Source organism: Calypte anna, chromosome 8 (genome assembly GCF_003957555.1).
Source record: "Calypte anna isolate BGI_N300 chromosome 8, bCalAnn1_v1.p, whole genome shotgun sequence".
Classification (NCBI taxonomy): domain Eukaryota; kingdom Metazoa; phylum Chordata; class Aves; order Apodiformes; family Trochilidae; genus Calypte; species Calypte anna.
Window position 1 is genome coordinate 8,639,180 of NC_044254.1, and position 24,615 is coordinate 8,663,794.

General features: G+C 38.2%; 1 protein-coding gene across 1 annotated transcript in view; it reads left to right on the forward strand.

Annotated features, from left to right (window-relative positions):
- Positions 1 to 19,432: 19,432 nt before the first annotated feature.
- Positions 19,433 to 24,615, forward strand: part of PTPRC (protein tyrosine phosphatase receptor type C) — a 58,828-nt gene continuing 53,645 nt past the window's right edge. The window contains 2 exon segments of the mRNA XM_030455301.1: positions 19,433 to 19,499; positions 20,334 to 20,336. Coding sequence (XP_030311161.1) covers positions 19,433 to 19,499; positions 20,334 to 20,336 — 70 coding nt within the window.

Below are 24,615 nucleotides of genomic sequence, written 5' to 3' on the forward strand. Positions count from 1 at the left end.
GCATATATATATTTATATGTATATATGCACTACTATGCAGTGCAAATACTATGGCAGAACTTGTGAAGGAAAATGTGGGAATGACAATCAGGGAGTCAGAACTCCCTAATGCTAACAGAAATGCAGCGCTGTGCATGGACTGCAGGCCTGGTGGCACTGAAGGAAGCCATTGCTGCTGGAACTGAAGGCTGACTGCCTGCTCTCTGTTAATGGAGGAGATGATCTGTCTGAGAGAGACTTCTCCCTTCTCCTTCCCCTCCTTTGCCTCTCCTGGGACTGCTGCAGGGCTCCTGCTCCTTGGGGCATGGAGCTGCTGGGCTGGCATGAGGTGAGGGGGCAGACATGGGGTCTGGTTTGAAGGAAGAGGACTGGGACAGGGAGATGAAGATGGTGGTATCCAGCGGCAAAGTTTGTGCCCTAGTAACACCTTTCCAAAGGAAGGCTGAGACTCGGGTCTAAACTTTGCTCTCTGCCCAGTGTTGTTTGAGACTCTCCATGGTGTGGGATGGAAAACAACAGGAGCAGCTATTCAGCGGTAGATTAAGATTGTTGTGTTTTTGTTTTCCTGGAGAGGTAATAGGCTGAAAAGGTGCATTTCTGACAGGAATTGTGCTTTTAATGGTGGATCATTGAGTGCAGGTCACCATGGGAAGTGCTCCTCCTGTCTCACAGCTTCTGTGAGAGATGTTTGTTCTCTATTTCTGTGCTGATTGCACAGACACTTAAGGGTTAGACTTTGCCTGGGAGATGCAAAGAATGAAGAAAAAAAAATGTTTTGTACCGTAGGAAACACTATGGGAAGTTTCTTGTCTCAATTAAGGGAGTATTCTCTTGCCCTGCAGAATTGTACAAGATTTTGTGTCTTGCAGCATTTTAAAGGGGACTATCTGAAGCTATCACAAGAACAAGGTGGATGACTTTAAAAAAAAATTATCTAAGTTTTAATATACAGTGAAATTTCATTAACCATGAAGTTAATAGTAATTTGAAAGGTTTTCATATATTAAAGATATTTTGTATATTAAAGCAAATATATGATTAGGAGCTGCTGAAAATGGCAACATAGACAAATTATCAGCTTGGTTATGCTAAGCAGCTGCCTAGTTTAATCTTTAAACAAATGCCTGGAAAGGTTTCATTTTCTAGAGAAAGAACTGGGACTAGAATACTATGAAAGCATGAAAGTTTTCCCTGTAATTTCTATCTGAGGATTATTGTGAATATTTGCATTGCTCCTTTTTGATGCTATGGGTAGCAGCAGAAGCAGCATGGATTAAACCTCTCAGGAGCATGGCACAGACTCTTAATATGAGTCTTCTCAAAAGAAAAGAAATCACTGCTTTTGAAGATCTTAAAAGTTGTGTTAAAGAAGAATTTTTTTGCTTACAGTAAGGTAATCCTTGATAAAAGGCTGCACCAATACTGCTTCCCAAACCCTTTTGAAATTAAATTAAATCCACTGATATTGTTTAGTAAAGTCCTAACACATAATAGCTTTATTCTGTCAGTGAAGCCCTATTAGATTTTTCCTTCCAAGCTATCCAAGATCCTCCTCTTAATAGCAGAATATAGTCTCTCAATAGCAGAGGTGACTGTAGACATGTGTCCTGTCACTGAGAATATTGTAGCACTTCCACTGTGCATTTCAACTTCGCTCCTTTTCTAGGTAAGAGTGAACATCTTATGCCAAGGGTACTGAGAATCTCAGAATTTTTCGTTTTCTCCCTCTTTCTGGCCACTCAACTCCTCCTTGCCTTCAGAAAAAACAACCATTCTGGCTTTATGAAATAACCCAGGATAGCACAGAGAGCAGCACCTGTCCTCTGTAGGGGCCAGCATCTCCTCCTCAGGACAGGCTGTCCAGAGCCTCCTGTTCAGTATGACCTTTCAGGCAGGCTTCTGCACCCACCCTGTACACAGAGCAGTGACAGCCTTTTTGCTTACTCCTACAACCATGTTTTTGTGAATCCCATCTGGAAAGGAGAGGGATAGGCACAGTGATGAGAAGACAAGGCTTTTCTCGTTCTGAGCTGCAGTGAGTTGAGGTGGAAAGCACCTGTGTACAGCAAATAACTGTGATGTATATTAGTGTTAAGCTTTTTGGAATCTGTGCAAACTGGCTCTAATAGCAACAGGTTTATATATTTTTCATGAAGTGCATGTCCAATATACTTCATTGAAAAAAACCACACTACAGAAATATGTGTTAGTACACTGGGGACTGCTTTGAAGAATTACAGTAGAGCACTGTAATTTCCCAGCAATTTTCTGGTATAAATTATCTCTTGTCATTGTAATATCTTTGAAATCAGTATTTCCTTCTGCCCTTCTCACACTTCTGTTTTTGCAGTTTCTGCAGTATGTGAAATGCTGTTATCACAGCAGTGCTGATACTAAAGAAATAGCATGGCTCTACAGGGTAGAAAACTGTGTCAATAGGTATGTGAATTAAAGGGTGGGTGGGAGCTAGTGGTAAGAAGTTCAGAAACCTGTTATTTTACAGTAACTTTGACTTCCTCTATACAAATTGATGTTCTTTTGAAGTTTTCCGATTAAAATATAAAGGGATGATTGGTTATGGGAACTTTCCCCCTCTGCAGATGGTATCTGATAGACATTTTACCCACAAACAAAGGTTTATGTGAAAAAATAGGCCTGTAGCTGGATGTATGTTGTACTGTTATTGGGCACATAGATCTTAATAACATTCTAACATACTTCCTCTCAAAGAATCTGTATTTATTTTAGAAAATAATTTACAAGGGGAACCTTTTGAGTTCTCTGCAGGAATGTGATTTGAGCATGTAGATGCTTTAGTTCCCTGTCTACCAACACTTTGATCACCTCAGCTGGACACCCACGTAACTTTAACAATTGAAGTTTTGTTTCTGGTGTTTGTTCAAGGGACAGAAAGTGGGCGAACTGCTGCATACATCTAGTCTCTACATGCTTCCCAGAGCTAGCTTTCTCTAGCTTTCACTAATACCCACATGAGAAAATGGAGATGCTGTACTTCTTTGCTATGAAATCACCAAGAGCTCAGTTAAATGTTCTCAGGCTTATGGTTTTCCAGTGATGTGACTAAATCACACCTCCTGCAGCAAAACCTTAAAGGGACAAGCTTCTAAATTTCATCAAAGTCTAAATATTGGGAAATGGATGGAAGATTTCATTTGATTTATTGCAGTGATTACACAGACTGTTAATGCTCTGAGTTTAGTTGGTGAGTGGCGGTAGGCTCTATATTTGGAGGAAACTTTGACATTAAAAGAATGTTTAAAAGCAGAAATATTTCAGATTCCCATAAAAATGGAATGACTGGGGGAAAAAAGGCAGCTAGGTCAGAGTAGCATAAATTCTTCACTTCACTTTAGAAATAATTAAAGTAAAAAATTTCTTGTCATAGACTGTTCATATCAGAGGTCAGTTATTTTGTCCTTGTTTGTTTTCTAGTGAAATGCCATAATTAAAATTTTTAACTGCTTCAGTGTAGAGTGGTATCTAGGTATCTGTCAGAGATTGGTACTGAGTTTAAATATCATTTTACATCTCCTTCATTCTCCTTCCATTGTTGTTATTGTATTGGGCTGTTATTTTAAATAATATGCCTGGATTAAGACATTAGTTTTGAAAGCTTTTTTTTTTCTTTTTTATTTCTATTTAGTTTGTGGTAAATTGCAGTTCCTCTGCTGTGTTTATATCATCATTCATGGTATCATTATTGATCAAGTTTCTTATTGATATAAGAAATAGATACTTTTATTTTTGTAATAAGTCTAGAATATTTTTATCTCCAAAACACCATATCAAACAGGCAGGAAATATCTGTGTCTCTGTATTTACCTATCCAAGAATCAAGAGAGCAAATTTAAGGCAAAGACATAATTAATATTAATTACAGAGGACCAGCTTTTCAGAAAAAAACAAAACATAAATTTAGGCTGCCCGAAACAAACTCCATGCAAAGTGCTTTCAGTTATAGCTCTAAATGCATATCTATAAACTCTAGATATTAAAAGAAAGCTGGATTGAGTTACTGGCTCATAACCATTCTCAGAATTCATCATGCAAGTGTCCACAAGAATTCAAGTCACTTCAGAGTGCTAGCATTTTGGAGTTAATTTGTTAAGTATACAGAGAACAATTAAGGGCTGCTTATGTCTGTAATCTTAGGCAGCAATGTATGTATTTGCAACTACAGAACTTTTTTTTTTTTTCATAGCATTTGTATGCTGGGCATTAGGTATAGAAAATTGATTCTTATGTTTTTGCTCCTAAAATACATGACATGATTTTAAACAATATGAAGCGTTTGGCTAGCATAATTGATGTAGTGGGAGCTGGCTAGTAATGTTTTACAATTATTAAAGAGAGTTTTAAAACATTAATTAAAATTTTTATTTCCTAATTGCTGACGGAGGTGAGTGGGAATGCATGCAGATATTTGGGACACTTATTTTTTTTATGTGTTCTTGCAGCAAAGGAAAGTATTGCCAGATTAATATATATTCTTGTATGCAGGGTGAATGATACTACTGTGCTTACAATTGTGGGAAGAGATTTTCCTGATACAGTCTATTAATCTGCTGTACAATACTATCATGGTTTTCAGTGTGACTTTTATTTATTTATTTATTTATTTATTTTCTCCAGTCCTTGCTGGCTGTTACAGACCAGGTAAGCCTGGAGATTGGTGTGTTCACAGGTTCGTGTGTGTTTGCTTCACTCCCTGAAGGTTCTTAGGGCTAATACCAGAGAATGAGAAACATCAAATTGGGACTATGGGAGGTAGAAGTGAATTTATGCATAAACCATAAAGGGAAAAGAATGTTTTTGAAAAGAAAAACCAAAAATGAATGCAACTATCACTTCTAATTGCCTAACAAGACACTATCACTGTTTGTTGCTTTTATATTTTATGCACTTTTCTTTCAGAATTAAAGTTTTTAATTTGTTCACAAAGTTGATTTGAAACATCTAATAATAAGAAATTATAGAACGCTGCCTAAGGGATTGATTGGCTAATGACACCAAGGAGCAGGCGGGCTTCAGTGTGTTATTACTAAAGATAAGGGGGAGGCTTTTTAATCTGGATTTCTCTATGTAGAATGAAGTGTGTGTATATATGTGCATATATGTGTCTATATAGACACATATAACTGATTATTTTATAACCAGTTCAGCAAAAGCTGCTCAAATACTCTGCAATAAAAGTCTAGTGTTTATTGTGTGCATTTTAAATGCAGTTTTTCTTTCTGTGTGGACTGGATTTTCAAGCTCCTTTTTCTTCTGCTGTTCACCTCATTGGAGTATTCATGTTCTTTGAACAGAAGACCAGCAGGAGGTGTGAAAATGACCTTTTTTATTTTTCAGTAAGGACTACAGGATTTTGCCTATAGTTTTACGTGTAGATGAAAGAAATGAAATGTTTCTTTGAAAAAAAACCAACGAAAATCAGGACCATTTGTTCAATACTACACTACTGCTTCCAGTAATTGCCTTGTACAGTTTGCAAGTCTTTCCACTTTATGTAAATACATTAACTTCTGAAAATCCCTTATAGCTTTAAGGTGAGGCCTTTTGAAGGAGGTGCTCTTTTGAAGATCCGTGGGTCTCTTAAACACACGTTTTTTTCTTCAAAGTAAATCATGTAGACTCCCTGTCACAATCCTTCTTGTTAGGAATTCTGCTTGAAGAACTGTTTGAATTTCAGTATCAGGTATTTCAAACAAATACATTCTAATGCCTCAATACTTTTTTCTTATGGTCAGTCAGTGGCCCTAAATAAGGAAGAGAACCTCTCATAATTTTGAATCTATTCCTAGAAACCCTTTGAAGAAAGAATAAATCTGAGGTTATTATAGTTAAGCCTGGAAACTAAGAAAGGGAAAGTAACTGTAAATTTTTTTTAAAGTTGTTGGAAATAAATAAATATATAACTCCCCCCCAGACAAACACAAAACAAACTACCCTATCCCACAAAAGAAATAGTAGTTCAGAAACCAACTCCCAATTCCCCCAGGCACTTGGTGAAATGCTTCTGCTCATATTCATGCAAAAGTGTTATAGAGTTACAGAATAACCTTGGCTAGGAAGATTTCAGGACATCATCTGCCCTTATCCTTGCTTAGAAAAGGGTTACTTCAATGTTAGTTGCTCACAGCCTGTTTAATTGAGTTTTGGCCCGGAGAATGGATGCTTTCACAGCTGCTCTGGGTAGCTCATTCCACTGGATGATTGTCCTTGTGAAATTTAGTGCTCAATATTGAGTCATAAATTCACTTGATGCAGTTGGTGGCCTGTTGTTCCTCATCTTTCCATTGTATACCTTTGAGAAGTGTTTGACTCTGTCTTCTCATTAACCACCCACCAGGTAGTAGAAGACATCAATAACATCCCTTTTAGCTTTTATTTTTTGGCTAGACTGACAAACTTATTTTTAATTCTCTGTTTTCCATCATGCACTCCAATTCCCTATGCTTGTATTAATAAGATAAAATGAGAGGTGCAAAAATCTGTAATGGCAAAAGAGTGCAATAACATATAGATAGTTCTTTTTGTCTTGACCCTAAATAGAGGAAATAATGACAGACATGCTTATAATGAATTATTAGATTAAAACTATAGAGTGAATAACATTTATTTCTATGGTGAAATTCACTTTTTAGCAGATTTTATGGCTTGCAGGACAAGGGTTCTACGTTACACATTTTACAGGAGAGTGGCCATAAGATTTTAAAGCATTTACTTCTGAATTTCTTTCTCTTGTTAAGGAGTTTGTCTTGTTTTGTGTGACATAATTTTGAAAATTATGATGTTCTACAGTGCAAATGTTTTATAGACCAAGAAACCTGGAATGAGAAATGTACTTTTAAAGTTTCATTGTGCAGAAAAAAGAATATCATAATCTCAAGGAAGCTTCATAATAAAAGCTAGATTTTTTTTTCAGTGTATCTATGCTGATGTAGAAAAGGAAGTATGTAGATCATTTTGGATTTAAAGCCCTTAGCTATAAGGTAATTTAGGGAGCACACAAATTACTTGAAAATTTGTCTGGTTTATGTTGAATTGTTACAAGATTCCTACAGCTCAAGGGACACCACCTTGTTAAGAAAAGCATAAGTGAACTTTACGCTTCAAGTCCACCTCATTCTTACAGTCAGGGTCTCCAAGAAGGAAAATCCTAAATCTCAAATGTAAAATATTTCTCCATAATTCAAGGTCAAGCTATAAATCTAAGTTGCCAGGTCTCTTGCTAGGTATCTACTTTCCCTGGTTCTTAGAGCTTAAAGTTTCAAGAAGTGACCCTTTAAATGCTATCAACATTAATTAGCAGCAAATGTGAACCTTTACCTTGTGGGATTTGCTTAAAATAACTGTATACACAAGCATGGAACATCTGAAGGATCACACACTTAAAGACACACTGAGGATCCTGGATATCATTGTTGCTTTGGACATTCCTTGGGACTTCCCAAATGCCCGTAGGGCACAGCAACCTGACAGCTAAGTGGAGTTGTACAAAGTGAAGCACACTGTACCAGTGTTCAGGCTTCTCGCTGCTGAGATTGTGCCAGCATCTTGCTTTCCTCTGCAGTGCTTTGAGTCAGCATCACTTCTCATTTCATGATCTACCTTTCTTTTCTGCTCTTCTCCCACTTCTGTACCCACACGTGTTCATCAGAACATGTGTGCTGCATGGAGCTGGATAATCCAAGTATAGTGAAAAAGCTGTCAAGTGCAAATGCCTGTTCCCCAGCTTAAGAGAAGAACATAGGACTCAGGACTAGTGATATAGTAGACTTCCAAAGATAAAAATGTTCAGATTACTGCAAAGAATGCTGCAAAAATGGCTTTTAAGCAACAACTCTGTTTTTCTTACAAATTTACACTTTATTAGCTAGAAAGGGAAGGAAGAGATACTTGCAGCTTGTAGGTCTAACATGCATGCTGTTGAATGTACTGCTGAAAAGTGGTATTAGGGAGGTTCTGTCTCATGGACCATTTTGTTTGTACAAGTTCAAGTCCTACGTGTCAACTGGAAGCCATCAAGGAGCTGCAAGAGCAGTCAGGGCCAAGCAGAAAGAGATGTGCTCTCTCTCAGCACTTGGACTGGACAGAACTTTGAATTTCTGGCAAACTTCTGCAACCCTTTCACTGCTGCAAAACAGGGTTCATTGGTCTGCAGGACCTGGGACTCAGTGTCATCAGTGCAAACTTCAAATCATCCAATGCATTGTGACAAGAGCTGAGAAACCAGCTTGTCAGTTTCAAAGAGCCTGAGGTCACTGATGGGAAAAGTTTTGCTGAATCCTTAAAGTAGTCCATAAATGAGAGTTTGGGTAGCATTTGTGTGTTGCTGTAGTTTTCTACTTTCAGTAAGAACGTGATGGCTCCTGTGGCACTTCAGATACAAAGCCAGACTGCTGACAAGAAGCTTTGTACCTCTGATGTACAAAAGAAATCTGAGATATTAGATTTTCTCCATAGGACCAGTCTTGAAATTGAAATAATCCAAAGGTAAAAGTTATGCACTGACATAACAGGTTTCAGTATTTTTAAATTGAGGTTGGGAAGCTGGAGCCTGGGTTCCAACACTGCTATTTTTCAGCTCTGAGGATTTTCTTAACTTCGAGGGACCATCAATGGTCTGTGTCCCAAACACCTTAGCTGATCTCCACGTTTGTCTTCAAAGAGATCTGCCAGAAACAACATGAGCTAAATTGTGGCTTTGCTTGTATAGTTTGAATTTCACTTTGTTGCAAAGGGAGGTTTATATTCAGGCCCCAGTCATGAATTTTGCAAACTCTACCTCATTGCTGGGGCCTTGGTAATTATCATACAGGAACCAGAAAATGAAACCAGCTTGGAAAGCTGAGAAGCTGAGGCAAAAGCAGAAAGTTGTGGTTGGGAGTTTTACTGGTTTTCAGTCTACCAACTTCAATTCACAGCTTTTTTGGGCCTGTCTTAATTCTGATAGTCTTTGAAAACACTGCTGCTGATCTTATCAGGGAGGCATTGGCAGTAAGGGCATTAAATGTATCTAAGGTTGCAGTTAAACAAAATTGCTACCAATATATAAACTGTTGATATAAAATGTAGTATCAGAAAAATGAAGTGCTTATTGCTTGGATCAAGATAGTAAATTAGAGAGGACTTGTGCTTTTTGTTTTTCATTCTGAGCTCTTACTTGATCAATAAACCAATTTTAGAGGTCTTGAAGATTGGTGTAGATCATTTTATAAAATCACCCTTTACCTGATTTAGCTATGGTACATCATGCAAGGCAGACTATTTTTTTCCTGAATTAATTTCATATTATTGGAAGCATAAAATTATTTGAAATAGTAAAATAAGTAAAGATGGATGATCTTTAGAGAGTCACATGGTTGGATTGCTGTATAAAGAATATGTACATTTTCAGCCTGCTCAGCTTTCCTTGGACAAATATCAAAAACCAAGACTTTTTTCAAGAACTTTACCTACTTCCCTTTACCACTTTGGAGCAGAACAGAAGCCATTCTGGAAACAGCAGAGAAAGGCTCTTCCTATCTCATTTTAGAACTTCCCCTTTCTCACCCTGTTTGTGTTTCCTCATGCAAACAAAATGGAATGAACTCCCCACCTCACACCAAATTCTCCAAGTTTAGGGTTTGGTTTTAGCTTCAGTTGTCTGGAATCTGGTGCTTTCACTGTCCAAATATTGTAGTAATATGCAAGAGATATTCTTTTCCAGATGGAAGGAAGTGCAAGCCTGACCTTAAAGATTTATGGTTTCAAATGGCAAGCTAATCTGTTGAACAGTAGTGAGAAAAGTTTAGGTGGTGTTAGGTATTTTTCCAAGGTAATGTGGGAAACTTGGAGAAAGGAAGGTTGCAAAGGGCAAGGAACAGAACAAAGGATTTTCTGGTTTAGAGACAGTGGGGGGACAAGCTGGTCTTACTTTGTTTGCTTATTATCATCTGTCTTTAAATTATTTTTCTGTTTACAGTGAGGAAAAGGAAAGTGAGGATTTGAATTGCTTTTCTTAGAGAAACTTATTTGTGAATCTGTAGTTTTTCATAGCAGTTGAATTTCCTCCACCTAAAATGACAACGTGCTGGAGGAGGGGGTAAAGGTGTCAGAAACCTCTCAGAATGTATCTCCATTGATCACTATGGAGCAACCTGCTGAACATCAGCAAACTGAAAACAAAGCTGGGATGTTCAAACTGAAATGGGGCTGATATCTTTCACAGTGTACCTTTGTCCTGAAGATAGAACTTTAATTTTGATGACCAGTTTTACAGCCTTGATAGGCTGGACTTGGCTCTAAGAATTGGCAAAGTTAGCTAACTAAAGTTTTTCTTGTTTTTGCTTAAATCCAGTTTTAAAGGATGCACTTGTGTTTTAACTCAGAATTTCATTAAACTCTAAAGTGGATTATACGAAAAGAAGCAGATGATGACAGAGACTGTTGCTAAATAATTGTTTGTATGGAGTTTCATCCTCTGTGGGTTTCCAAATTAAGAAGTATAGAGATAACACTTGCCATCAGGCAGAAAGAAGTTTTCAAATATCTTATGCTGATCTTGGGAAAGGAGGGCATATTACCTTGATCAGAATGTCAGTCTGGGCTTGATATGGGAAAAATGAGCTATTCTTGCTATTCCAAGATTTATATTTATAAACAATTTATCACTTTTAGAAAAAAGCTGAAGGAACAATAGTGAATACTAAATGATACTAGGGTGGGGTGTTTTTTTTGTTTGTTTCTTTGTTTGTTTGCTAGAGACTAGAATTTCAGCAGTATACACTTGATTCCAAATTACAATATTTGTTGTTGTGAAATTTCTTTGTGAGAGAAACAAAAGTTGATGTGCTTTTTTTGGGCTTTTTTTCCTTGTACTGAAGGAATCCAATACTGTTTACTTCTGTTGTGATTCAGTTCACATTCTCTGAGAATTCCAGCTGTTTGGGGAACATCACAGTGTGGGCTATTTCAGCCTGAGAGATGACAAGTTTTCCCTCCTCCTCCTCCACCTTCCTCTTTGGCTATTTTTGGCTCTTGCACTGTATGCAGTAAAACATGTTGTATGTGTTATAAGGCCCCAGTGGTATGTTTCTTGAGCTTTTCTGACACAAACCAGCCCAATTTGGGTTGGGTGTTTATTACAAATTACCTACAGTAAAATAGAAATAAGCTATAAACCAAAAATAATTGAAGAAATCTTTTTACTTCAGAGTGTTTAATTTCCCAGTGCTGTCTTTCCCCTTAACTGTCTTAAATCACTCAAATTTACTTGGCTCTCTGCCACCATTTCTCTCTTGCACAAGAGCCCACTGTTTACCTGTCTGTTACTTTAAAAATATATATTTCTAATACTTCTGCATCTCTCTTACCTGACCTTAACTATGCCCATTGACAAGGAGTAATAGAGAGCATTTCCAATTGCTTAAATGACTTTGTATAAAACTCATTTTAAGCCTTCTAATGAAACTGAAGTGCTTAATTGAATCTGTCTTTCAGATTTACCTTCTGCATTTGTCATTCAGACACCAGTCTACACAAGTAGGATATTTTCATGGAACTTTCTGAATGCTGCAAAAGTTTGGAGAAGGCCCAACGAGCATATGATCTAAAAAGATCAGATAGACCCATCTATATTTGGTAGGCTCCAACTGCAGATGTTATTTTTTTTCTAAATAATCTAGTACTGTCTTCATTTTTTCTCATCCACTGTCATTTCTGCTCTACAGTAAGTGTTTTCTATGTTCCAGGACAAATAACATTGTGGATAAAAAAGAAAGGAGAAATCAGTAAGGAGGTAGCAGAGAAAATGAGAAGGGTAATATTCTGGCTAATTTTTATTTAATGTAACTATTATTGCAGACAATGAACTAATCAGTTTGAAATACTTTGACCATGATATACATAGAACATACAGCAAATAACCTTTCCATGGTACTGCAATGTATCTTTTTTTTTTTCCGCTTTTTTCTTTTGTTTTTTTTTTTAATTCCGCCTCTCAGTTTCCCCATTTCTTACCCATATTGGGTAAGAGAATAAATAATAAGAAAAGACACCAATATATCTTTAGACAGAGGGGATTTTAATATCAGCATTATGAACTTTTCTCATAGCTTACTCTGTGTCTGTGTGTGACAGATGTGAGCTGAAAAGCTTACAGACAGGGAAACTGAAAGAGGGAGCTGAGGCATGACATAGACCCTGATGTGTGAGGTAGGTCTGTGGATCAGTTTGATTTCCTAACTGTTTCAAATTCAAAGATAGATATTAGGAGTTAAGATTATAGAAAATTTCTGAACTCTTTCAGCTTTTATAGCAGAAGTTTCTTGACAAGCCACTGAAGAAGAAGTAATGCCTGCCACAATAGTTATCTTTGAAGACATCTATCTAATCCATCTGGACAGCCCCACAGAGAAAAATCATGTCAAAATGCAGAGAGGGGTAAGAGATGGGCTATCAGGAGATGACCAACAGCAATCACTGTAAGCAGACTGGCCTTCTAGGTAAATATATTATGGTTTATGTTTGTAAACACTTGCTCAAGAGGCATTTTTGTGCTTCTGTAACATAATGACTACAACCAGCTGTGGGAATACATTTCTATCCAAAAAATAAACATAGTTTTTGATGCTAGAAAGCATTCAGTATAAATTTACCTTTCATCTTACTGTAAAAATGAGCACTACTACTGCTGCTCTGACATCGGGTCCTAGCTTGTTTCAGTTAAAGTTTTCTTAAATAAAAAAAAAATTAAAAAATATATTAAAATAATAATAAAACCCCCTAAAAATCCCCACCCTGTTTGGTTTATTTGAAGCACTAGTTCAGAATACACAGACGTGTCTCTAAGTGTGCTACAGAGCACACAGGAAGCAGTGTCCAGGAGATAAGGGAAATGGCCATTCCCTTGTGAACTGCAATGAGCAATTCAACTGCAATGAAGTATAAAAGTGCTATTGTGAAACCAGAATGGAAGCACTTCAGGAAAGATTATTTCTGTGAGCATTTTCTTCTTTTTCTATGTGGGCTGTTTGGTGTTAACTGGTGTTACTGTTGCTTTGACTTACATTCTGTCAGGTCTTCTGCAAATATGGCACAACTGTACCTTTTGTTGGGTTCAGGTAAGACAGCATTTACTCCAGGGTGTCATATTGTCATATATAATTTTGCAATTGTAATTTGTAATTTGGGAACATTAACTGGCACACAGAGGCTAGGTAATGAGGAAAAATCAAATAAGTGATCAGTTTTGGTAAAGGCAGGGTGGATTTGGTGATTGTAATAGGGAACACCCTGCACAGAGGGAGCATGTTTAGCATCTGAAGCTTCAGTACTTTTCCAGAGTTTGAGTGTGATTGTGCAGAACAGAGCTCCCTGCCTGGCATTTAGCTCACTGCATCTTAAAGCTGTGATTGATTTGTAGATAAAAGGTCATATGAGTGTCTATGAGAATCTAGAGATAGGGCAAATGAAACTGGGGAAAAAAAGGGGAATCAGTCTAAGAGGAGGAAAAATCTGCCAGCGTTGAAGTGGTTTTCCAAATGAGAGCTCAACCAGGAGTTATCCATGGGTAGCAAATATTAACATAAATGTCTGTCCTTTCCATTTTCCCTTTCAGACTGGATGATGAAGGATTCAAAGAAATAACACCATGTGTAAAATGTTAATTTGATGTTTCATAATGTGGAATGAACTCATTGGGCAATTTTTGAATGCTACGTATGTAGCTGAATCCTGAGCTGTTCTCAGCATCCAGCACTCATGCAATGCCAGGAGGAGGAGGAGATGTTCAGCACAAATTTGAGCCTGTGCCTATGGGTATGCTGCCACTGTCCATGGGCAGCAAATTCCAAGGGGGCACATTAAACAGAGCTATTTAAGGGCACCCATTTCACAATAACTGGGCCTTGTGTTATCCTGGAGTGATTTTATGTGTAAGCAAGAAGCAAGTACTTGACACTTCTGAAAGATTATCATAGATTTATTACTCATTTTGAGGCAGATTGTGAATAGTGCCTCAGGGATACCAAAAGATGATCTCTGTCCTGAGCAGGTACAGCACAGATCAGGCAGGCAACATATGAAGTGAAGATGTCAAATCATCATTGCCTGAGGCTTGATAGCAGCATAGCAGTGTGCCTGCACAAAGAGCTGTATTGTTTACTCTTGACCTTAAAATAATTTGATCCAGTATGACATATTAAGTAAAAATGTTCTTTTTATTCTTCAAGAAATATTTCTTGGCAACTGCAAACATGCTAGAAAAGTATATGCAAAGGAGATGCCTTAGCAAATATTCAAGAAAGCATTACCTATATTTTTTTTTTTTACATAAAAACATGTATTTTTAGCATAAACAAGATTTCACAGTAAGGTGCCAAAGTAATTTTACAGGATGAAACACATTATGGAGGTACCTTCCTTGATTTAGACAGAGGTGTCCTTAGGATGAATTTATCCTGTGTCCATTAGTGTTTGCTAAGGTGTAGGCCTTCAGATTCTGTGGAATTGTTTAAGTCTCCTGTGCAGCCATGGTGAATATCAGTGTAACCCAGCTGAGCCATAGAGGCTGACTTCCATTCAAGGAAATTTATGTAAAGAAAGTTTGCATAATTTTAAATCCAAGCAATGTATAGACAAATTAATTTTTAATGAAGTACATGCTCTCCACTTTTTTCTTTCAGAGCCTCTGGACAAAAAGAAAACATAAGTAGCTTCTCCATGGAGAAGCTTTTTTTCTCTCTGAGAAAAATAACATACATTTTATAAACAGATTAACACAAGGAGGCACCAGGTTTAGATAACGGTGGAGAAATCATTGCCTGAATTAAAAAATACAAAACATGTTTAAAAAACCTCAAACAAAAACCAACCCAAAAAGCAATCCAGTTAAAATTCTTTGTGATTAGGGCCAAAGTGATACCATATCTTTGAAAATCTGGACTTGGAAGTTGTGTTGAGTGAGAAAGAAGAGCGTCCCATCGTTTTTAGGCTACTGTCATAAGGAAATGAACACAGAGTGAAACCAAGCAACATGAAATCGTATGAAAAGAGAATAAAAAGAGGGCAGTTTCACTGGTACAGCTCCTATGACACAAAACTTGGCAAGCACCAGGAATCTGGGTGGCACAAGACCTGTGTAATATGACTGTTACTTGATACCTGATGTCAGACGCAGGGTGACCCAGTCTTCTGCAAGCATCTTGTGAAACTCCAGTCTGAGATACAAATTTATTTGGCTTGTGGTTGTAGGAAAAGGCTGCTCATAATCCCTGAGTAATGCTACTCTTGCCTTCCCTCCATCTCTCCAGTCTATTTCTTCCGAGCCCTGAGGTACCAGGCAGGGAACTGTTTTGGGAACACCCTGTGGGGTGGAAGAGCAGAGCCTCATGTTATTTATATGGACAAAGAGATGGTCTCCCTGCTTCTAGAGCAGATAGTGGTTGTTTTATGGCTACTTTACCCTCCATTGGGCTAGGAAACAGCTCATTGGCTTCTTCCCAAAGAACAGTAAGGTATTTTTAGCTGCATTTAGCATTTGATGGAGTTGTTCTGGGACAGAGATATCTTGTCTGCTCCCTCCCTCTCTCTCTCACACTCACACTGACATGTCACTGTTCCTTGAAGAGAGGAAATAAGGCAGAAGACAGTACTGAAAAGGGCAAGGTGCCATACATCTAGAACCACCTCCTAGTAACGTTATTGTAGACCAGAGAGCTATAGAGAAGTGCTTATGTTTATATGGCCTATGTGAGTATCTTTAATCTCCAGCTGTTGCTCATCTTTCCCCTTTTCTACATATGTTGAAAGTCTTATGGCCCGTTGTACAGGTTTCCCACTGAGTACAATTGCCTTCATGGGAGACTTTATTTGCTGTGAGCTCCTGCAGGAACAGGTACAGCCCAGGCTGTCCATTTGTTTTTGTTTATAAGTCAGTGAAGTATTCTGGGAAAGGAAATCATCTTAACCACATAATCAAGCATGTTCTGCTGAATTTCCTCTTCTTCTGCCTTGCTTTTGGCTACACTGTGTGATACAACCTGGCCAAGCAGCACCACCACTAAGTAATGATGCCTTCAGAAACAAAAAACGTGAAATCCTTTGTGTAGTAGAATCACCCCATGCCCAATGCACTCTGTAAATTACTTTAATTCTTTCTACTTTGGATTCCCTTTCTTACATCTGTGTTTCAAGGGCTTTATTCTCTAGATTTTTGGTATGAAGCAGAAGCCATGCATTTGTGATCTTTTCCTAAGGCTTCTGATGTAAATGGAAAGAAAAACCAGTTGCTATTGGCACAATAAATTTAGAATTTTATTGAAGTTGTGATATAATTGCCCTTTGAGATGGTGTTTAGCTGCACAGAATATGGAGACATTCGTGGTAATTTAACACATCTACTGTGATGCAAGATAGGTGAATTGGACAAAGAAAGATTTGCTTTTTACTGTTTATTTTTTGTTGTTTTTTTTTCTTGTTTTGGGTGTTTTGTGTCTTTCATAACTTCCAAAAAGATGAATAACCTAAGAATCTACATGGTTTTTTGTAATGTCATTTCAGCAGTCCTTAAGGGTATGAATTGATCGTTCTGGCTTTGATTCTCTCCAGTGTAGGGAATGTATACTGCCATAGTTACAGACTGTTATAATCATTTGGCTGATGAAAAATTAATGCTGTGTCCTGGAAAAGGATGGATTTTAATAGCCTATTACTTAACCTGCAATTGAATTTATCCCCTCCCACTCTCCTAAAAGTGTGGTTTGGGGCTTATCCTTGGAAGAAGATGGCAGTTTGTTCGGGAAAAGGCTTCATGTGTTAAACACATTTGTGATTAATTCTGTGTGAAGCATGAAAATATGAAATAATATATAGGATATAAATACATTGCTATAGATATAAAGTAGAATTGTTTGGGTTGGAAAGCACGTTTAAGATGATCAAGTCCAACAGTTAAAATAATATCTTACGGAAAGCTGCAGGCTGAACCCAAGTGATACCCAAGTCCTGATTGAGAGGACCAGGATAGTAAAACCCTGCCTGGAAACCACCAGCAGCTGCCAGGCTGGGGATGTGGCAGCTATAATGAGGAGCAGCTGAGCCTATGGGAGGGGAGGATGCGACCCAAATGGACCAAACAAAGTATTCTTTCCCATGGTGCTCAAGAGAGCCCTTGGGGACTTCTCTGCCCAATGTGCTGGCTGGGTTAAGGCCCTCTTGCTGTCCCTGCCTGTGTTCTCACTGGAGGAGGGCATCATTTACCAAAACAGGTCACCTTCTACCTACTCAAGTTTTTTTCAACCCTAAAGTCTCTCTCTCTCTCTCATTCCCTTCTTCCCCCTGAAAGGATATTAGTAGTAAGAGAGAGCATCTGTCACTGTCCAGCCACTGTTTAAAAACATGACAGGAACTTATAAAAAGATATTGAGTGTAAAATCCCACTATATCATCTTTATAGTATTTCTTTCAGCACAGGTCCGAACCACACTAGAAATAAAATTTCCCTTCTTGTAGTCTGTCCTTTGGCTCACAGTGCAGTGATCTTAGCTAGCAAAACTAAGTAATCTGTCCCTGACAGAAGAGTGATACAGAAGAGCTTATATTCTGGCCATCAGCCAGCCCTACACTGTTGGAATTTCCCCTTCAAACCATCTTCTTCTCTTTCTTTTTTCTGGAATCACTGCTTTTCCACTCAGCAAGTCTACAAAAACTGTTTCCTGACCTTCCCTGTCTCTGAGAGGAACTGAGCTGCTCTTCCTGTTAATGAGTATAGTGGAGGTTGCTCTGTCAGTTCTGAAGTCCTCCAAGACACACACCTTTATACCCCACCACGGTTAGGTTTTTCTGACTAATAAAAATGCCAGCAGAGTGTACTGATTCTCTTTGGCTGATCCTATGACTTTTTGCGTAAATCTGAGCTTTATTTTTCATACCTTCTAGATTTATATCTGTAGATAATAATTTCCTGCTTTCAAAGGCATACTACAAGGGATGAAATCTTGAGGGTTTGCTTTTTATCACACACTTCCTGCTTCTTAGGCCAGGTCTGCAGGTGCTTTGAGAACTTAGAGACTAAAATGCATGTGGCATCTCTCAGGAAAAATATTGGCTTTTTTAATTAAAGTCTTTGAAAAACCAGTGTTTTTGTTACCACAATATCCATTTATTTTTGTCCTCAGTTGTCTATGTACACAAATGTCAAATAGATTGCTGAGATTTGTATTTCAAATGCACTGCAAGCAGATGGATATTAAAGCATCTGAGTCTCATCTGAAATCAAAGATTTTTTTATTTGAAAGTGTTTGATCTCAGTTACAGAGCAATGGTTCATTGATAGAAATGGGCACTGAAACAGTTTGCTACTTGAAGGATCTGCTCTTGAAAAGAGTGATTTGGGCTTCATGATGTGAAGAAGCACAAATATGTTTTCTTTCCTTCTTTATCTGTCTTGTGATAGGATTCTGCTGGTTCTTTTAAAACTTTTGAAACCTTCAGTAAGAGAAAGCATCCCAACATTTGTTCCATTTGTAATCTACTATATAATGGACATTTCTTATCAAGTTTTTAAAGAACTATTTCAGTTCATGCACTAAAGAAAAATGTCTTTGGTGTACCTTCCATCAACTCCAGGAGAGACCACAGCCCTTTGGCATTAGCATGGTAAAAAATTGTATGGAGCAATTAGGAACTGAACATTACAGAAAAGAGAATTAGACTGCCTCTATCCATTGTTGTGTATTACTGTCATACCCAGAATTGCATCATTCTGGAGAAATTTAGAAATATACCCTGTATTTAAAGGTTTTTCATTTACTTATCAGTCACTTCACTTGAAGCTGCCTCTGTTCATGAAGCCCTTGTTGCCAGTAGAAGAGCTTTGTTGACTGATGTTTTAGATTTTCCTTTCTCTCAACAAAAATCTCTAAAAAATATATATAGTAATTAAGGATCCATAACATAAAAGAGAGTTGGTGAATATATGCTATAGAAAAAATACGAAGAGCAAGACTTGAGTGTGAAATCCAATCTTTTTAAAAGTTAAGACATGTTTAGCTTCTTTCTTGGTAGAAAGAATGACTGAAAAAAATCTATTTAATTTGAATTAAGGAAGCTGAGAATTACTGCAGCACCATAAGAAAAACGCTCTTGACTTCCTGGAAACTGAAAGAATTTTTTTTTTTTTAAGAAGTAGTTGTCTCTGACATCACTAAGCTGCATAGCAAGTTTGTGAGTGGTTAGTTTGGGGTAACAGAGGAAGCAACTTCTTCACAGATAAGCAGGCAGTGCAATGTACATGCCTAGTTATTCTCCTTTTTGGTTCAAGTTTAGCTGAGAAATTCTTTTACAGTCAGATAACACTTATTCTGCTTTCCAGAGAGAGTCACATGCTGTTTCATAAGGATACGCCTGATTTTCAGAAATAACCATGTTTTTGTGGCTTAAACTCTTAGCATTTGGTGTTGCATTTCTGGAACAGGATGCTTTGGTCAAAGGTAGGTAGCAATTGATATTTCTTTGTCTTTTTTTTTGATCCCTGAATATCCTCTGTAGAAGTAAAACTAATTAAAAACTTTGGAAAGAGGAGAAATAACATCTTTGTTCAGAAACAAGAACGCAACTGTGTGCAATGGTGTCAGAATCTGGATCAGACTGGCACATAACATACAAGAGTAAAATTTCTTTCATGTGGTCATAGTTGAGCAATATAGGAGCCATTTAAAACAAAAAAAAAAAAAAAAGAGAAAAAAAAAAAAAAGAAAAAAATATTTGTAGTTGTATTTCAAAAAGAATACGTTCAGTTCCCTTGTGTGAGTATATTCAATATGGTCTTTGGTTTCATCTCATGATGCATGACTGTGTTTCTTGTGTTTAAATCCCTGAAAGAAAAAAATCTTCCCATCCATTTTAGCCACTCCCTGATCTCAGAATCTGCTTACAGTTCCTCAGATTTTTATGTTTACTTCAGTGGAGTTAATGAAAAAAATCCTAAGTTGATCTCCACAGTTGGGAAATTACTTATTTGATAATATGTTTTATTTATATTAGAAAATCTGCTCCCAAAAGAGCCTTCAAAATTTTTTACAATCTGATTACCCCACTGCAGGTAAATTTGTTGCTTGACTTTTTTTAAATTTATAAGAGAGAGTCCAAGAGGTTGATTTTGCAAGACACACTAGGTATGACAGATAATGTGGGTAGTAAGAAAAACAATTAATTTTGGGGTAATTTATTTAAAGACAAAAATGGATCTATATTTAAGAAAAATATTTTCTTGAAATAATCATACAGCATTCTACATATATGTGATGTGACTTCCATCAGTGTAGCTGGTTAATATAATTTGGAATAGTTAGTAGTGTCACAAAAGCTTTTCTCTAAAGTAATGTTCACCCTAAAAAGTGTCCTGAAACATATATTATGAAATGGCTGAAAAGTATATGCAGGGATGAAACCTCTTTTCACATACTTTGAATTTATGCATGCTTCAATCATCATGTCGCTATAGTAACTCCAGTTTATACTGATGTGTGCAAGAAATCATCTGCCTTTCTTTGATAACCAGCAAAAAAGGGCATTTGAAGCCTGAGCATTAGTTCTCTTGTCCTCTTGTCTTTGAAAGTCTCTGAAGAGGGGCAGCACCAAATAAATCTGCTTGCTAGCTGTTAGATATAAGAAATAAGAAAATGAGTGAATGCTGAAATGTAAAGAACAAAATTTCTTGTTTCTCCCATTTTTATTTTTTTATTTTTTTTTTTATGATTTTAAATCTACTGTCCTACTTTCCATTTTGTAGGTCTTTCTGAAACTTCCCATGGCTCTCTTTTTTCCAGAAAAGGCAGCTTACTGTCTGGTTACCCAGCCACCTTCCAATATATTCTCTCTTAGAGAGTACTGAAAGAGGAATAGTAGAAAGAGGAATAGCAGTATTTTATTTCAAGTAATGGTTATTTTCTCTGTCCACACGGAGACTGTCTGAGCAGTCTAGCTCAAGCCAGTTCCTCTCTACATACTTTCACTAAATAGAAGATCCTCCAAGAAATTCTAACTCCTCTCTAGTATGATGGAGTCTCATGCTGCCACACACCTTGCATTCAGCATGTGGTTTGGCACAGGGATTGCTTCTCCTGTCAGGGTGGCAGCACGATCAACTTTGCTGTTGAGATTACTCTGCCTATAGCTATGGGTGACTGGGCAGTCTTCTGGGGAGGGGTTTGTTACTGGAGGAGCAATATTCAGAGAAGGTGGTGTAGGCTTTATTTTTATGGCAATTTTCAGGCACTTTTTAACAAGTGTTGTCTTTGGGACCTGTTATTATTATCAAAGAATAGATAGTACTTGCTGATTTTCAAGACCTAGCAGGAGAAATATAAATGCCTGTAAAGCATTTCTAATTTCCTGTGATTTTTCCAAGCCACTTTTAAGAATATCAAAACTACATTAAAACATACAAAGAAGTTAATATCTAGAGCCTTTCACCATGTAAAACCCCCAAATATAGGGCAGGTGGTTATCTTGGTAAGAAATAGACCAAGAAGTGGTATTTGTGGATGTACTTATATATACCAATATATGGTACAAATAAACACCAAACTTGAGTTTCGATCTGTCCTTGTAAACATCTGTGCTTCTGAAACATCCCATTAAATTCATCGGTGTTTTGTGCACTATTTGTTAGTCTTTCTATCTACATACCTTGACTAAAATCTTTGGTTGCCAGATTTGTGCTTCTTAAAGTCTTTAGTGTAAGGTGAGCAACATAACACTTTCTGATATTTAGGCTGGCTTACCAATCCGAAGGGTTATGCTAGCATACCTGATACAGTGCATCAATGCCTACTTATGAAAAGAAACCACCTAGGTAACCCCAAAAATCTGAATAAAGACACCCCTAAAACAAAAAAACACAAACCCCTGAACTCTAACACCTTGCCACTTCTCTCCAACTGCACTGCCCCTTCCCACCCACCCACCAAAAAAACTCCAAATCAAACTACAAACCCTGAATGAAAACAAAACAGAATAAAACTTTTCCTTCACTTTAGAAAAGGAAAAATAAATGCTTTCAGGTCAAGAGGTTTTTTTTTCCATTAGATCACTAATTCAGGTTCCTCCCCCGCCATCCACAAACATTAGCAATTTGACAGCTTTTAAAAGCCTTCACCCACTTCTGCGCCACTTCCTTTATTTCAGGAAACTAAATAATTGCTTGGTAGTTTTGGGTGTGTCTTTTTTATTTTCCAAGTTAAAAGCACTAGAGAGCTGGGCCGATTCCAACGGGATGAGGTTCAACAAGGCCAAGTGCCGGGTCCTGCACTTTGGCCACAACAACCCCATGCAGCGCTACAGTCTGGGGACAGAGTGGCTGGAGAGCAGCCAGGCAGAAAGGGACCTGGGAGTCTGCATCGACAAGAAACTGAACATGAGCCAGCAGTGTGCCCAGGTGGCCAAGAAGGCCAATGGCATCCTGGCCTGTATCAAAAACAGCGTCACCAGCAGGTCCAGGGAGGTGATTCTTCCCCTGTACTCAGCGCTGGTTAGGCCACACCTCGAGTACTGTGTCCAGTTCTGTGCCCCTCAGTTTAAGAAGGATGTAGAGGTCCTGGAACAGGTCCAAAGGAGGGCAACCAGGCTGGTGAAGGGACTTGAGCACAGGCCCTATGAGGAGAGGCTGAGAGAGCTGGGGCTGTTCAGCCTGAAGAAGAGGAGGCTCAGGGGAGACCTCATTGCTGTCTACAACTACCTGAAAGGAGGCTGTAGCGAGGTGGGAACTGGACTCTTTTCAACAGACGACCTTCAACAAGACAAGAGGACACAGTCTTAAGTTGTGCCAGGGGAGGTTTAGGTTAGATATTAGAAAGAATTTCTTCACGGAGAGGGTGATTAGGCTATGGAATGGACTGCCCGGTGAGGTGGTAGATTCTCCGTCCCTGGAGACATTTAAAAAAAGACTGGATGTGGCACTCGGTGCCATGGTCTAGCAACTGCTCCGGTGGGTCAAGGGTTGGACTAGATGATCTCTGAGGTCCCTTCCAACCCAGCTAATTCTATGATTCTATGATTCACCAAGCTTCTGCTGGCAGATGGAATCTGGGACCATGCAGTCTCCATACCCAAATGCTGTGGAGATTTCTAGCTGGAAGTATTATATTACCTTGCAGAGACATCAGCATCCACATAGCTCACCCTCTGGCTTTGACTTTCTGTGAAAAGCATTTCACAGGTTGGTTGATTGCTTTGGGAAGAGTGTGGCAGACTTAATTTTTTAGTAGTAGAACTTAGTAATATTGGCTCAATTTATGTGTAGGATAAAGAATAAGGGCCTGGAAGATAGGTATTAAGGTAGAAGAAAGTAAAGTGAAGGCTAGAGCACTGCCTCTGATATTTTCCTCCTGCTGATGTCCCACTGCTGTTTTTGATAGGGATTTTTTTTTTTTCTGATGTACATACTCTGGGCTTCTGCACTTGGGGACCTGCTTACTAATTTGTAACAAATTACCTGCTTTTCACATCTTGCACAGTTCCAGTGCTTTATTAAAAATCCAACTGAGCCAGAGAGTTTGTGTATACACAGAGATGTTGGGAGTCCTGCTCACTCCCTGGGCCGTCCAGGCTCCAAGCCACTTCTAAACTAGAAGCTGATGAGTTTCATTATGGTGTTGTACCCAAGCCACCAGCAGACTACATGTTAATCACAGTGCAGGAGCACTCTAGTATAGCTATGTGGTTTCTGGACTACAATTAGCTACTGGTTTGAGCCCCATGTGTAATTTTCTTTATACATTCACCTAGATCTGTACCAACATAATGAGCATATGGCTGGGTTACTCATGGAGTATATTGGTTATAAGTGCAAGAGACATCTGATTCTGGACTAATAGGTCTGTGGAAAACACAATTGCTCATCATTCTGTAATAATTTATGTCAGTATATTGACATACTGAGAACAGTTTTACAGTATAGACTTAAAGCTGCAAAACTGCCCTGCAGAGATCAGTACTAAAGAAAACCCAGCTCCTGGTGGCACGGTATATTGGAAGCACTTTCTTTTAGTTTTAGCAAATCAACAGTGAGTGGGTTAGAAATATTGCAGATACAATGAGATAAGGCAGAACGAGGAGGGAAGGAAAAAGGATGAAGTGACTTTTCAAAATATTCCTAGTATCAGAAATCAAACTTTGTTTTTCTGACTCGTGTGATCTATCTGCTGTGCTGCCTGCCTGGGAGTGTGGGTGTGCTCACTAGACAAGTAGGCACACTTGCCACTGAAACTGTGAATGCATTGGATACAGTGCATGAAAATGATCCTGTTTTCTTTTGCTGTGCAGATGCATAGTGGTATGGACTGTGCCATGCTGGGATCAAGGAAGTGTTCTCTCCCCTGTTTACATTCTTGATCTAGTTTTAAGAGTTAATATTCATAAGGATACATCTGGCCTAGCAGGAAGGCAGAGCAAGACGACCCTTGCAAGTTAACCAGTGGACTCTCTGCTGTCATGGCTTGACTCCTCTTCATATTCATTCAGCTACCTGATTTAGAGTTAGCTCCGGTGTCTCTGCATTACCCTGTGTTTTACAGCACAGACTTGCCTTGAGTCTTCCCAATGTCA